We start from the raw sequence: 13,369 nt of genomic DNA on the forward strand, positions 1-13,369 counted from the left end.
CACCCAAATTAAATAAACATTATAGGTTTTAATAGTAGATTGGAGAGACGGGAACCTTAAAAATATGACAGAAAGCAAAACAAAAAGAACATCGTACCGAAAAGCCAGACTGAAAATATGCATCGACAAGTAGATCAAAGTGGGTTCCATTCTGATAGGATTATATTGAGTACTGGCAGTAATAAGGACCGTGCTAATCTTTTCATAACTGGCCATCAGTACAGACTGTGATGGCTAGATTTTGTGGAAAGGAAGAAGGGAAGACACAAAAAGAGACTGGTTGGGTTAAAACTTCAGGATGAACCAAGAACAGCAAATAGCCAGAGTTGCTTAACACTAACCAGAAGAATAGAAGAGAATAGGAATATAAAAATTCGTTGAAAATAGAGTCTAAAATGAAAAAAAAAATCAACAGCCACGATTCTAGATGTAATGTAATATATTCTGTATTTCATATAGTTCTATATGGAATGTAATAATGCTTCTGAAATAGCTGAGCTATTGAATTCCTTTTAAAATTTGTCTTTGGGTAGGAAAAATAAGCGAGATGATTAGGAAGTAAAGAAGGCCTTTTAAAATTAAGTATTGATTCACTAAGAGAAAAAGTCATTAAAAGAGAATTAAGGTTGCCTGCCAGCAAATACAGAAGTTCCTAGATGAAGATTGACACCTGTGAAAATAAGAAAATACGCTGCACAAAATGAGGCAAAAAAAAAAATAGTAACAGACAGAACTATGCGATTGGAATAACAGGGTAACACTATGGCTCTCCTTTATCTTAAATCTGGGGGGTTTCTACCATTGTCACAAAGAATGTTGTCAGAACATGTCAGTCTTCTATCCACACCTAAAACGTGGGAAGGCCAAGAAATACGAGCATCCTCCAAACTCTGTCATCACCAGCTTCAGAAGTCTCTTGGTAATACGGTCTCAGTGCGCACGTTAGTCGGTCTTATTCTTCACGGCAAGATTTTCTCACCTGTTCTCAGGATTCTGGACCTGTAATACTGCAGCTGGCGAGGGTCCACAACAACATAGAAGAACGTAGGTTTAAATTTTTTTTTTTTTTTTTTTTTTTTTTTTTTAATGAGCTGCCAATGAAGAATAAGGCATCATTTTTTGATCGGGAGTATGGAATGAGATTTATCAGTAGCTACTGCCGTCACCTTTAGCTCAAAGGTGGGATGATATTAAGGGTGGTGCACATATTTCTTTCCCAAGGAAAAAGGAGATAAAATTATCTAAGCAACATTCCCTTGATATTAGGTAGGAGTCTCCACTGATGCAATCAGCTACCCTTAAAGGTGCTATTCTCATGTGAAAAGCAGGGATACGCAGTCTTTCTTTTATAAGTACAAAAGAATTTTGTATTTTGTAAATTGAAGGATGCGCCGTTTCCTGTGACTCACAGGAACAGAACGGGAAGCGGGGAAATGACTTTTGCAAGAGCAAAAGCATCCCCGAGGAGCAGTGGGCTGTTCCTCATAGTGTTCTATGGGCTGGAACACTCCATGATACCTTTTAAAAGTTTTGAGACCTAGTGATGAAATGTCATTTCATCTTTCCGATCTTTATTTGTAATATAAACAGTACACTCCAGAAAACGCTGGATCGGTCCTGGTGATTGTAAATGGTTGGAATTAAACCAGGTGGTGTCAGTTTGGATAAATTACCAAGAGCTGCTCTGAGGCAACAGGTACCCCCGGGGAACACAATATAGGAATAACATGAACCTTTCACGTAGGCCTGTTTCAGAAGTTGAGCCAGCACAAAGAAAGAGGTGGTAAATATTTTATTTTTAATTCTCCCAGTCAAAGTTATACTCCATGAACAGAACAAATACTCTTGAAACTTCAGTATCATGTGAGTGGAGCAAGGGGAAATGACTACTGCAACTTTCTGTATTCTGCAGGGTTGGGTATAATTCATGCCATTTTTAATCCCATTCCTCTATTTGTAGCTAATAATTCTCAACACTAGACAAGGTTTTGAACCTTGATTAATTAATGTTCACAAAATACTTTGAGTTCCTTGAGTGAAAGGAAATTTAGGAAGTAAAAACTGAGGAAAACCAATTCTCAGCATTCACAGAATGCATTAATAACAGGAAAAACTAATGAAAAAAAAAATTACCCATGATTTAGAGTCACTTAGTTTATCTGTATCTACAATAAACACTGTCAGTACATCTGAGATCAAGATAAAAAAAAAAGTAATTTAGGTATTTTAGGAGGAGGCGCACATGTATATATGGTTTTGCAATCTATAGCTAGCCATGTGTGTAACTCATTTTTGTGGAAATTATTCTTACGACAGATATACAGACTTTATTTTAAAATGGAGATGCATTTGATTTTTCTGTTCATTTCCATTTTGTGGTACCTTATCTAAAATTTCTGTAGTTTCTTTCTAAAATTGATGACGATTTCTCTGCAACAACTGGCTGCTGATCTTTGATGGATCCCACTGCTCTTTTTCAATTTGCCTGAGCCACAGAGGTGTATAAAACATTGAGAGGAAAATTTTAATGAGTGGCTCTGGGGAATTTGTCTAAATTCCTTTCTTACATCTTTCTTTCCATCCTTCTTTCCTTACTTATTCAAATTATTACATTTCTGTGTCTTGATAGGGCAGTATTGCAACAGCCTGTGTACGGCTCTAAGTTACCACGGGCATGACATCCCGACTGATGGAAAAAACTCAGTATGCTCAATGTAAACTCTTGCAGAATCATAGTAATACTCAAATAATTCTGTGAGAAAATGGATTCTCTGTATACAAATTATAAGAATGGTCTACCAGCTGCATTTTATTTTCCAGATTCTATCACAAAATCACAGACATTCTTCATCTCCCTTGAAATACAACAATTAGTGTTGTGAGTGTCCCATTCAGTATTTTATATCAGTGAGATACATCCCTATAATTGGACTGTATCGACTCTCTCCTTCATTTTTTAAGACAACTTAAGCTGCTGTAACATTGTGCTATTGTTGTTTTGGAAGTAGCAAATATGGGAGCACAGATAAGACAGCAGACGTTTTTTAATTATTCTAGCTGAATTTATTACAGCAGCTGAATTTTTGAAATAATCATCGAATGGTTTTGGTTGGAAGAGACCTTAAAGATCATCTTGTTCCAATCCCCCTCCCATGGGCAGGGACACCTTCCACTAGATGAGGATGCTCAAAGCCCCGTCCAGCCTGGCCGTGAACCCTTCCGGGGGTATCCACAACAGAATCACAGAATTGTCAAGGTTGGAAAAGACCTTGAAGATCATCTAGTCCAACCATTAACCTCACCCGGACCGTTCTCAACTCCACCAGATCCCTCAGTGCTATGTCAACCCGACTCTTAAACACCTTCAGGCATGGAGACTCCCCCCCTGCCCTGGGCAGCCCATTCCAACGCCCAATACCCCGTTCTGGAAAGAAACGCTTCCTAATATCCAGTCTAAACATTCCCTGGTGCAACTTGAGGCCATTCCCTCTTGTCCTTGGTTCCTTGGCTCCAGAGACTCATCCCCCCTCTCTGCCCCCTCCTGGCAGGGAGTTGCCGAGGGCCAGGAGGTCTCCCCTCAGCCTCCTCTTCTCCAGACTGAACCCCCCAGTTCCCCCAGCCGCTCCCCATCAGACCTGTGCTCCAGACCCTGCCCCAGCTCCGTTGCCCTTCTCTGGCCACGCTCGAGTCACTCAATGGCCTTTTTGGGGTGAGGGGCCCAACACTGAACCCCCTCAGCGAGGGGCGGCCTCCCCAGTGCCGAGCCCAGGGCTCAGATCCCTTCCCTGTCCCTGCTGGCCACGCCAGTGCTGACACCAGCCAGGATGCCGTTGCCCTCCTTGGCCCCCTGGGCACACTCTGGCTCATTGTCACCCCCCCAGTCCCTCTCTGACTGGCAGCTCTCCAGCCGCCCCTCCCCAGGCCTGTAGCCCCCCTGGGGGTTGTTGTGGCCCAAGGGCAGCCCCCGGCATTTGCCCTCAGTGAAACTCCCCCCGTTGGGCTCAGCCCATGGCTCCAGCCTGCCCAGGTCTCTCTGCAGCCTCCCCACCCTCGAGCAGATCAACACTCCCACCCAACTGGGTGTCATCTGCAAACTGACTGAGGGGCCACTCGATCCCCTCGTCCAGATCATCAGTAAAGATGTTAAACAGGAGCGGCCCCAACACCCAGCCCTGGGGGACACCACTCGTGACCGGCCGCCAACTGGATTTAACTCCCTTCACCACAACTCTCTGGCCCAGCCATCCAGACAGTTTTTACCCAGCAAAGCCTGTGCCCATCCAAGCCTCGAGCAGCCAGTTTCAGCAGGAGAATGCTGTGGGAAACGGTGTCAAAGGTCTTACAGAAGTCAAGGTAAACAACATCCACAGCCTTTCCCTCATCCCATAAGCAGGTCGCCCTGTGGTAGAAGGAGATGAGGTTTGTCAGGCAGGACCTGCCTTCCATAACCCCGTGCTGACTGGGCCTGATCCTCTGGCTGTCCCACACGTGTTGTGTGACGGCGCTCAGGATGAGCGGCTCCGTCAACATCCCGGGCACCGAAGTTGAGCTGACAGGCCAGTAATTTCCCGGATCATCCTTCCGACCCTTCTTATAACTGGGCATCACTCTGGCCAATTTCCAACCTGTGGGGACCTCCCCGGTCAGCCAGGGCTGCTGGGAAATGATGTGAAGTGCCTTGGTGAGCACCCAGCCTTCTCCTTCGGGAGCTCTCTGGGCAACCTGTTCCAGTGCCTCCCGCCCTCACAGTAAAGAATTTCTTCCTTCTATCTAATCAAACTCTATCCCCTTTAAAACCATTTAAAACCAAACTTTATCACCTTTAAAACCAAACCAGTTTAAAACCATTACCCCTCATCCTATCCCCACATTTCCTGATAAGGAGTCCCTCCCAATCTTTCCCATTTCCCATCTTTCCCCTGCTTCCCATATTGTTTCCCAATATCTTTTCCATATTTCCTTTAAATAATAATTTAAAGCATAACAGTCAGGCACTTTCTGTTTAAATGTACGGAGTGAGGGGGTGGTGGAGGGGGAAAGCATTCCTAAAACATTTCTAAAACATAAGAACTGAAAATTGTTACGTATCATTATGTGATTATTACATAATTTTATTGTGCAGTATAGTCTAAGGCATAAAGAGAAATATTTAATATATTACTCAAGAGATGTGTATATAGTGAATATTACTAGTGTATTCTTCATCTAAGATACCAGCCAAGTTCAGAATTAGGGAAAAACTGTCAAGTTAAGCATCTCACCTAAGTGTAGAGTTCAGGGGTTTGCATCAGATTCCCACTCTGATTCCCAGTAAAAAGTCCACCTGCAAGTATTTTGTTGCTTCAGTGATAAATCACTTGAAGCAATTGAAGCAAAACTGCAAGAAAACTTAATATGAAAACTGCAGAACACAACCCCCCTAAGAATAATTTGCTTAAGAATGGTTTAATGTGTAATTATGTGATAGCCTATGCTAAAAATAAAAATCATGATGTGGGTTGGTAGGGAATTACGATTTTCCTGATAACCACATGCATCGTGCATTTTAGTTCTCCAAAGAACTCAGGTAAATTCAATAACTTCAATCTCTTTTTATTGCTTTAGACTCAGGCTTTTCCAGGACACTCACAAGTGTCTTAGTTGAATCCAAAGCATCATGAAGTTCAGATTTCAGCTTCATTGTTCAGCAGCAATTCTTTGATTAAAGCAAATCAAAATGCAAGCATAAACGGAACGTAATTCTTATATTTAGGGAGCAAGAAAGGTTCCATCTTCACAGACTGACCAGTTTTTAGCGGTAGTTAAATAAAGGAAAGAAAAACAATCCTCACGGAGCCTACCATCCCCAGATTTAAGACCAGCCAGTATGTGAAGAGCCTGTCTCATTTTTATCTGATTTAGAACACTGAAACGATACTTTTCATGGCCACTCTCAATTCCATACTGTAGTGGGAATCATTATGTGCACAGCTGGATTGAAATGAAGCAGCTCTCACATTTAAGGGCTTTTAGAAATGGACTTACAGGACAAGCCTAGGAGTCAAACATGCGGTGAACAGAATCACGTCATAGTACAAAAAAAAAAAGAGTTGCAGTCTGCCACACATTTTCAGCATCTGGATCGTGAAAACAAGTTTAATATCTTTTTCATACCTTTGATCATTTGTACTCCCTCGTATCAACACTCGGAGGCGGGGGGAAGAAAAAAAAAACAAACTAAATATGCTATATTTAGCACTCAAAAACCAGAAGGGGAGAACAGATAAATTAGGATAATCCCTCACCTTTCTCTTGCACCAGAAGCCAGGCCAAGTGTGCAGTTTGCATTATCACCTCTCAGGCTCACTCTTTACTGGCTCTGTTTGCACTTGGTGACATTATTTGACATCTGATTGCCTGTACGCTTCAGCCCTGCAAGCAATATGTGTCTATTATACATTTTTGACGGTAATAGCCTTCTATTGGTTTATAAAAATCAAATGATCTGAAATGAGAAAGTATTTCGTCTCAATGCTCCCGTGTTGGCCCAGAGAAGCAGCTTGGTGCAGAAGAGAGCACAAAAAGTGTTATGAAAGCACCCGCCTTATTCCAGTGGTTGTGTGACACAATTGCTGCTGGCAGGGGGCTGACCAGGAGTGGGGAGGTAAATGTACTATCTTGTATTGTGTGAGCACTTGAAAAAAAAAAACCAAAAATCAGAAAGAATATTCTTTGAGTAAGTCGACAGTTCAAAGGCTGGAGTTTCTAATGAGCTGTCAGTGTATGTAATATATGTTTATTCTTAGGGTGATGTGGCATTATCAATTGAATGATTGATTTTCCAAATCAACCTGCTTGAAATCTACAAACCCGCAAAGGTTGACATGTGTTAGGGATGAAAGCGATTCTGCCAAGCAAAGTATAGAAAGGGAAATAGCTCGTAAAAGTAGTTGAAATTGCTTTTCTGAAAAAGAATTTTTTTTTTTTTTATTTGTAAAATCAAAATAGAAAACGCACAAAAGTTCCCGCACTAAAAATGTGCTACTGTTACAGTAAAGGTTGACACATCATAGGCCATTCTTCATGCTTCAGCATAATATCTTGTGTGAACGCAGCCTTTAAAAAAAAAAAAAAAAAAAAAAAAAAAAAAAGGGGGAAAAAAAAAATCAATCCATTAAAGCGAACACTTTAGCAAAAGAGTGAATTTTATTCAAAGCTGAGTGATCTGATCCTTTCTTATTCAACTCTTTGTTAAGGTGAGGGAAAGTGGGAAAGGCAATACAAAAAGTCCCCTGTCCCAGAGGATTATGGGGTGGTGAATTCTAATTGGGACGTAAATCGTGTTTGTGTTATCTGCGGAGCCTGGCCTGCGTTCGTTAATTGGCATGCTGAGATCATTTTGAAATGGTTGATATAACACCGTGGTCCATTGCACAGGAAGCTCCGCTGTTTTCACAGTTTGATAATCAATGCATCACTGCACACAATTCCTTTCAAATGTGTGTTTGTTTGTCCTGTTTGCTTAATTGAACATCTGCAATTACTGTTACATACAACTGAATGTTAATTCATGGAAGAAGAGAATTTTGCTTCTTCGTTGTGATTTTAGGTATAAATCGGAAACCTATGTAACATTAAGTGTTAATGGAGTGAACAAATTCATAGATTTAATCAGCCGGATAGGATAAATCACATTTTGTCCCAAAGAATTGATTATCAGATGAGTTTTTCTTTTAAATTCAGCGTTGCTTTATTAAGATACATACACCTCATTCAGAAGAACAATTGCTACTTGAAAACTTGTGTAAGAATGTCGTATTGTCTTGTAAAAATCTTACATTGATGACGACAGTTCATTGCTTTCTCCTGGTATCTGGGACAGATCTTAAGAAGTACAAGTTTGGGGTGATAAATTTTGCGTAATGATTCACGGAAATATTTCCTACGCTATTTAACCCCCTTAAGTGAACTTTCGGCCCGACGGTACTCTTTCAGTTGTTGCTAAATTTTTGCAAGATGTTATTTAAGGTGCTGTAGCAATCCAGTTAGAGCATGAGTTTGTGTTTCAGGGTGGTTATGCTGCCTACCGGTATGCCCAGCCTGCCACTGCCACTGCAGCTGCCTACAGTGACAGGTAAGGTGTCATTTCATAATAAATATTTGCTAAGAAATATTTGACCAGTGGAAGTTGGAAGATGATTCTATAAAGTTGCCTTGTTGAAGTCTCATAACTGTCTTGTTGCTCTGCAGATAATCGTGATATCTAAAGCAGGCTGTTTTATTATAATCCATGAATAGCCATAAATTGAGAGATTTTTTTAGGCCTTAATTGAGAATCAGGCATGAGATGTGCACATTCCCAAGCTGTAGATCATCCCGTTCATGTCTGTGACCCTTGTACAATGTAGATAAATGTACGGATAGCTTCACAATGATCTGTTACTAAAGATCATTATTCGTTTTAGGATTATTTTTTCAGTTGATTTAGAACCTGAATCTATTGAGTCCCCTCAATTCTCATTGACGGTGTTTTAGTCAGTGGAAATTGAGAATGAGCTGTGTCTAAGCTTGAACTAGCCAAGGCAAAACAGTATTTTTTTTCCACTTGCTTTCTTTCCAGGCATTTGATTTTTTTGAAACACTGTCAAACAATCAGCTATTCTTCTTTTGCTCTGTATTTTTATCCTCAAAATGTAAAACACATTTGGTGGCAATAATACCAGCAATAAAAGCTTATTAAAATCGGCGTAAGAGAAACACGCAAAGACTTAACCTCTGTAAACTAGAAGCGATGTCACAGAAATTAACTTGTCTTCTTGCAAGATGAAAATTTGGACCCCTTTGTAGTCAATGTCAAAGTGGCGATTGACTTCAGTAGGAATAGGATCTTGTCAGATGGCATAAAATTAAGTCTTTGCAGTGTGTGGACATGATTTTGTAATGAAAAGGACGAAGATCCTATGTTTCCTTTGTAAACTGTACCCTTAACAAAATCTATGCTACCTTGAATACTTTGCAAGTACTTGCACAGCGTACAGTCGCAAAGAGAGGATGAACACTGTGGCAGACAGATACATGCATCTATTTTTCTTCGCATTAGTAGCGAGGAGTAAGGTCACCCTCCTCAATTCCCGATACAAGAAAAATTTTCCCCTTGGAATCATGGAGATCAGTTCTTAAGTCTTGAATATGTATCGAAAAATTTCTTTCAATGCTAAATTAGACATTGTTTTAAATGCTTCTGGTGTTTTTTTTAAAGAAATCAACAGATTAAGAAATTTCAGTGAACTATTTCTTAGATTGAAGTGCTGTTCATGGATTCTGTAATTTTAAAACCGAGTACCATGGTATGAATGTTACAATGCTATGCATGCATATTTGCCTTTCAAATGCTTATTCTGGGTAATGAAGATATATTTTTTTTTAAAGTTATGTGAATAAAATAATTTGCATGTATGGCTGAGGCATGCTGTGTCAGACAGGTAAGCAAGTAACTTTCTATTAATTTTGGGTCAGTAATATCAATTAGTTCTGTGCTGGATGCACTCTGTTTGCGATGTACTGTTTCTACTTAGGGTAACCTACAGAGGAGAAGTGCTACTCAGTAGTTTCATTTCATTTCCACAAAGGTGTGTTAGCATGTCGCAGCTCTAGTATTTTTCTGCGAGCTTCTAATGTAAACCAATTCCTGCTTCTAAAAACTTCCTAAACTGAAAGGACAAAATCATAAATAACCTCCTGTGGTTAGTCATTTCTTGCCATGTACCATGCAGGTGTCCCTGGATCATTTTCTAGGGTGTTTATTACTATAAATAAATGAATTTCTGAAAACCTATACGTTACGTAGAGAAACGGAATCAAGATGACTTTTAAATGCTTTAATTATGAATTAATGTACCTAAACCAAATCAAATGCTGTAAGATAAAACGTCAGTTGGTCACATGTTCTGCTATGGGTAGAGAGTCAACATCACTGAGTTATGCTGATAAAAAAAAAAAAAAAGTAAAAGATTTGTCTAAGAAGATAGTGCTCTTAAATGCTGTAAAGGAAACTGGAGATGGCATCAGTAGTAATGCAGTTGTTACAACCCTTAATTATTTTTTTGAAAAAATGTCTAATTCTCAGATACACTTTGTGTATAATTAGAATTGTAATAACCTGTCTTTGCTTGCATAATTTTAAATATCTTAAATGAATTTCTATCTTTGGGGCTTTTTTTTTTTCTTTTTTTAATTGAGCTTCTCTTTTTAAATGTGGTTAATCCTTATCTTCGATCTGCTTCCCCTAAATGAATACGGTTCCTTGTCTTAATTACAAATATTGTAACTGAATTTCTTTATGGGAGAATCCTATAGCTAGCGTAGAGAACAAAACAAATAACAATCTGCTCAAACATTTCTTTGCATATGGGAAACTATGTGCAAACATGGATACCTCTGATTACTCACAACTACAGTTTGCTTAATTTGATTAACTTTTCATTTTTTTAATGAATTTAGCAATTTTTTGGTGTGAATTATTAATATTGAAAATGCTGAAATATAGTGCAGTAACACTGCTTGTATCTTTTCTTCTCAATGTAATAACCATCTGCTGTCCTCTGACAATATTAAAGATTCCGTATCTCCTTATAGACGACTTTTATTTCGTGTTGATTTGAGCCCCTATTGAATTTAATTACACATGAAATATATTTGCTGTGTATGTGTAAACAATGCCCAGAAAAATGAAGTGAGGACCAGACAGTAAAAAAAAAAAAAGTTTTTTTTTTTTTTTTTTTTTTTTTGGATCACAGCTCATAGACACGATGAATGGCCACGTTCCATATTTGATGCGCTTCTTAAGTCAGGAGATGGAAAGAGAAAAATCTTTAGATTGGAGACATGTTTTGGTAAATTAAAACTAAAGGTTAACAGAAAGATTTGGGACTCCAGAATCAATACACCGAGTCAATAGATAATGATCACTGTAAGAGAGCTCTATTGTGAAGAAATGCAATGGTATCCTTGTTTGTCACAGCTGGAGATATTGCTGGAAATGGGCAAAGAACAGATATATAGGGGAGAATCAGGTGGCAAGGAAATCTCATGAAACAAATCAATGCAAACCCCTGAGTATTAAGACAAATCACGTACTCCTAAAACCAATTTCACAACAGAGGTTAGACCTTGCAGATTCCTCCAGTCATTTCTTTGGACTGGAAAACAAAACAAACAAATAGAAAGGTACATTTTGGGGGTGTTTTTGTTGTTGGTTTTGTTTTGAATTTTTTTTTTTTTAACGAAGCAATATAATCACTGAATACAACCTAAAAAAAAAATATAATTTAGAATTGGATTTTTATACTGTGTGATCTATCATCATATGAAATCACACTTAAGAGATTTGAAGCTATTTGGAGAAGTGGATTTAAAAAGATTATGTTTAACTTTCCAACGCTTAAAATATTTCTGATAAAATTTCCAGTTCTGATAAAAGGGGACCTACCGGTCTGTAGACGTTCTTCATGATTCTGGAGCTTTGCCTACCGAAGTCTTTAAACCGAGAAAGAAATAAGTGTAAGGATGTGCAAAAGACACTAAATCAGATGGCAATAAAATGTGCGCACAGCTTTTATTCAGCTTTCATGTAATATTTTTAAACGTAAAAAATTAGTTAGATTTCTGTCCGAGTCTAAAGTAGCAAAGTCATCAAGTTTTATATTTATGAGGTAGAAATAAGTCAAAGCATGGCAGTGGGGCGTATTGTCATTTTGTCATTGCATGTTCACTTGATGTTGCTAGTATGTCTGTAATGCTGTATTGGATTTGACAGATCCATCACATAGCTCAGTGAATGGCTTGCTTGAATTAAGCCTATGGGCAGACTTATTCACATTGATTGGCTATTGGTTTTGTGTTTTATGATTTGATTATTGCATCTTCGATCGGAGTAAGAAAAATGTTCCTTTCTTGCATATGAACTTTGTCAGCAATATTTATGGAATTGTGTGTGGTAGTATGATAAGAGAAAACCCCAGTAATAGTTGAACTAGCCTTGTCTGAAAGGCAGTCGTTTTGTTGGTAACTGCTTGCTAACCCTTGTTACACTCAACAATGCTAATTATGTGTGTTTATATATGTATGATTGTGTATTCATATATACACACACATTCCCCATCCATCACCCACCCACAAACACGCACACGCACACACGTGCACCCGCACACACAAACATACACAGGTATTTTGCTCTGAGCCTAATTCCCTTTTTCTAATACAGTGTCAAATTGAAACCTCACTACAAACAGTGGGAAGATTCCCACGTACGTCTTTGTTTGTCAGGATTAGAGCCCCCAGCAGTGGAAGCTGACCTCTTTTTTTTTTTTTTTTTTTCCTCAATAATATTTTTTAAAAGCAAATAAGGCATACTCCAAAATATTTTGCACATAGCACTTTGTATTATAATTTTTTTTTTTTTTTCCCCACTATCAGTTTGTGTTCCATGTTCTGTGGTCATACACGGGATTTTGTATGAAATTTGAGACAGGAGATTTTATCATACGGAAGTCATATATCTTCCAGATCTGAAATCTTACTCCCGGTAAAATCCTGAGATTGTAATAATTTGCATTTTTAACATGCCTATGTGGAGTATTCACTTTTGTCAAAGTACTAGTGGCTACAGAAATATAATTGAAGATGTTTTCCAGTTCTCTTTCAGCAAGTATTTGAGAGTAATACTTGATATTTGTGGTCAGATTATCCTAAAATAGAATAGGTACAAATTTGATTTAATTCGAAACATGCTTATTAAAGAATGATAAATTAGAATGAAGAATAAAACCACAAACTATAAAATGTGAGCTTCTGCAGATGGAGGTGATTTTTTTTGTATATTGTAGACTTGAAGATCTTCAATTTTATGAATAAGCAATGAAACCCACTATAGTATTATTCAAAGTATTTTCTCTTATTGAGGATCTTACTAGTGACATATACTAAAAAATAAGGGTTTGAGAGCATATATAATAGCGTCTTCAATCAGAATTTAATTTTTCATTAATTTTATAGAGGGATAAATATCTTTAAATGCGGTACTGCACTCACTTCATGAGAAAACTTCCTAAGATTTAGGAAAAAGAGCTTCTATACACAGTTTCACTTGCTACAGTAATCAGGTTGGAAGAGGAAAAAGAATAGACTCTAGCGATAACTTAACTCTTCGCCCAGCTGGAACCTTCAAACCGTTTTAAAATTCAGTATAGAAGTTGAATCTTGAGAAATGGAGAAGTTTGAGGAACGGGGTGAAACATAAGCAACAGTCGTTGCCCGTATCCTAAGCTACTCACATATTGAGGATGAAAAGACACCTAGGTTTGACGTGGTGATGTTTGATTGGTCTAGTTTT

The 13,369-nt window shown here is 38.5% G+C and overlaps 1 protein-coding gene across 23 annotated transcripts in view; it reads left to right on the top strand.

The window, feature by feature from the left end:
* Nucleotides 1-13,369, top strand: part of RBFOX1 (RNA binding fox-1 homolog 1) — a 1,263,570-nt gene that overhangs the window by 1,222,902 nt on the left and 27,299 nt on the right. For all 23 annotated transcript variants that reach the window (XM_026858910.1, XM_026858934.1, XM_026858919.1 and 20 more), the window contains one exon: nucleotides 8,049-8,113. In XM_026858910.1, the coding sequence (XP_026714711.1) occupies nucleotides 8,049-8,113 (65 nt within the window). The remainder of the gene's footprint in view (nucleotides 1-8,048; nucleotides 8,114-13,369) is intronic.

The sequence above is a fragment of the Athene cunicularia genome, assembly GCF_003259725.1.
Source record: "Athene cunicularia isolate RWA chromosome 14 unlocalized genomic scaffold, athCun1 chr14_part1, whole genome shotgun sequence".
Lineage (NCBI taxonomy): Eukaryota > Metazoa > Chordata > Aves > Strigiformes > Strigidae > Athene > Athene cunicularia.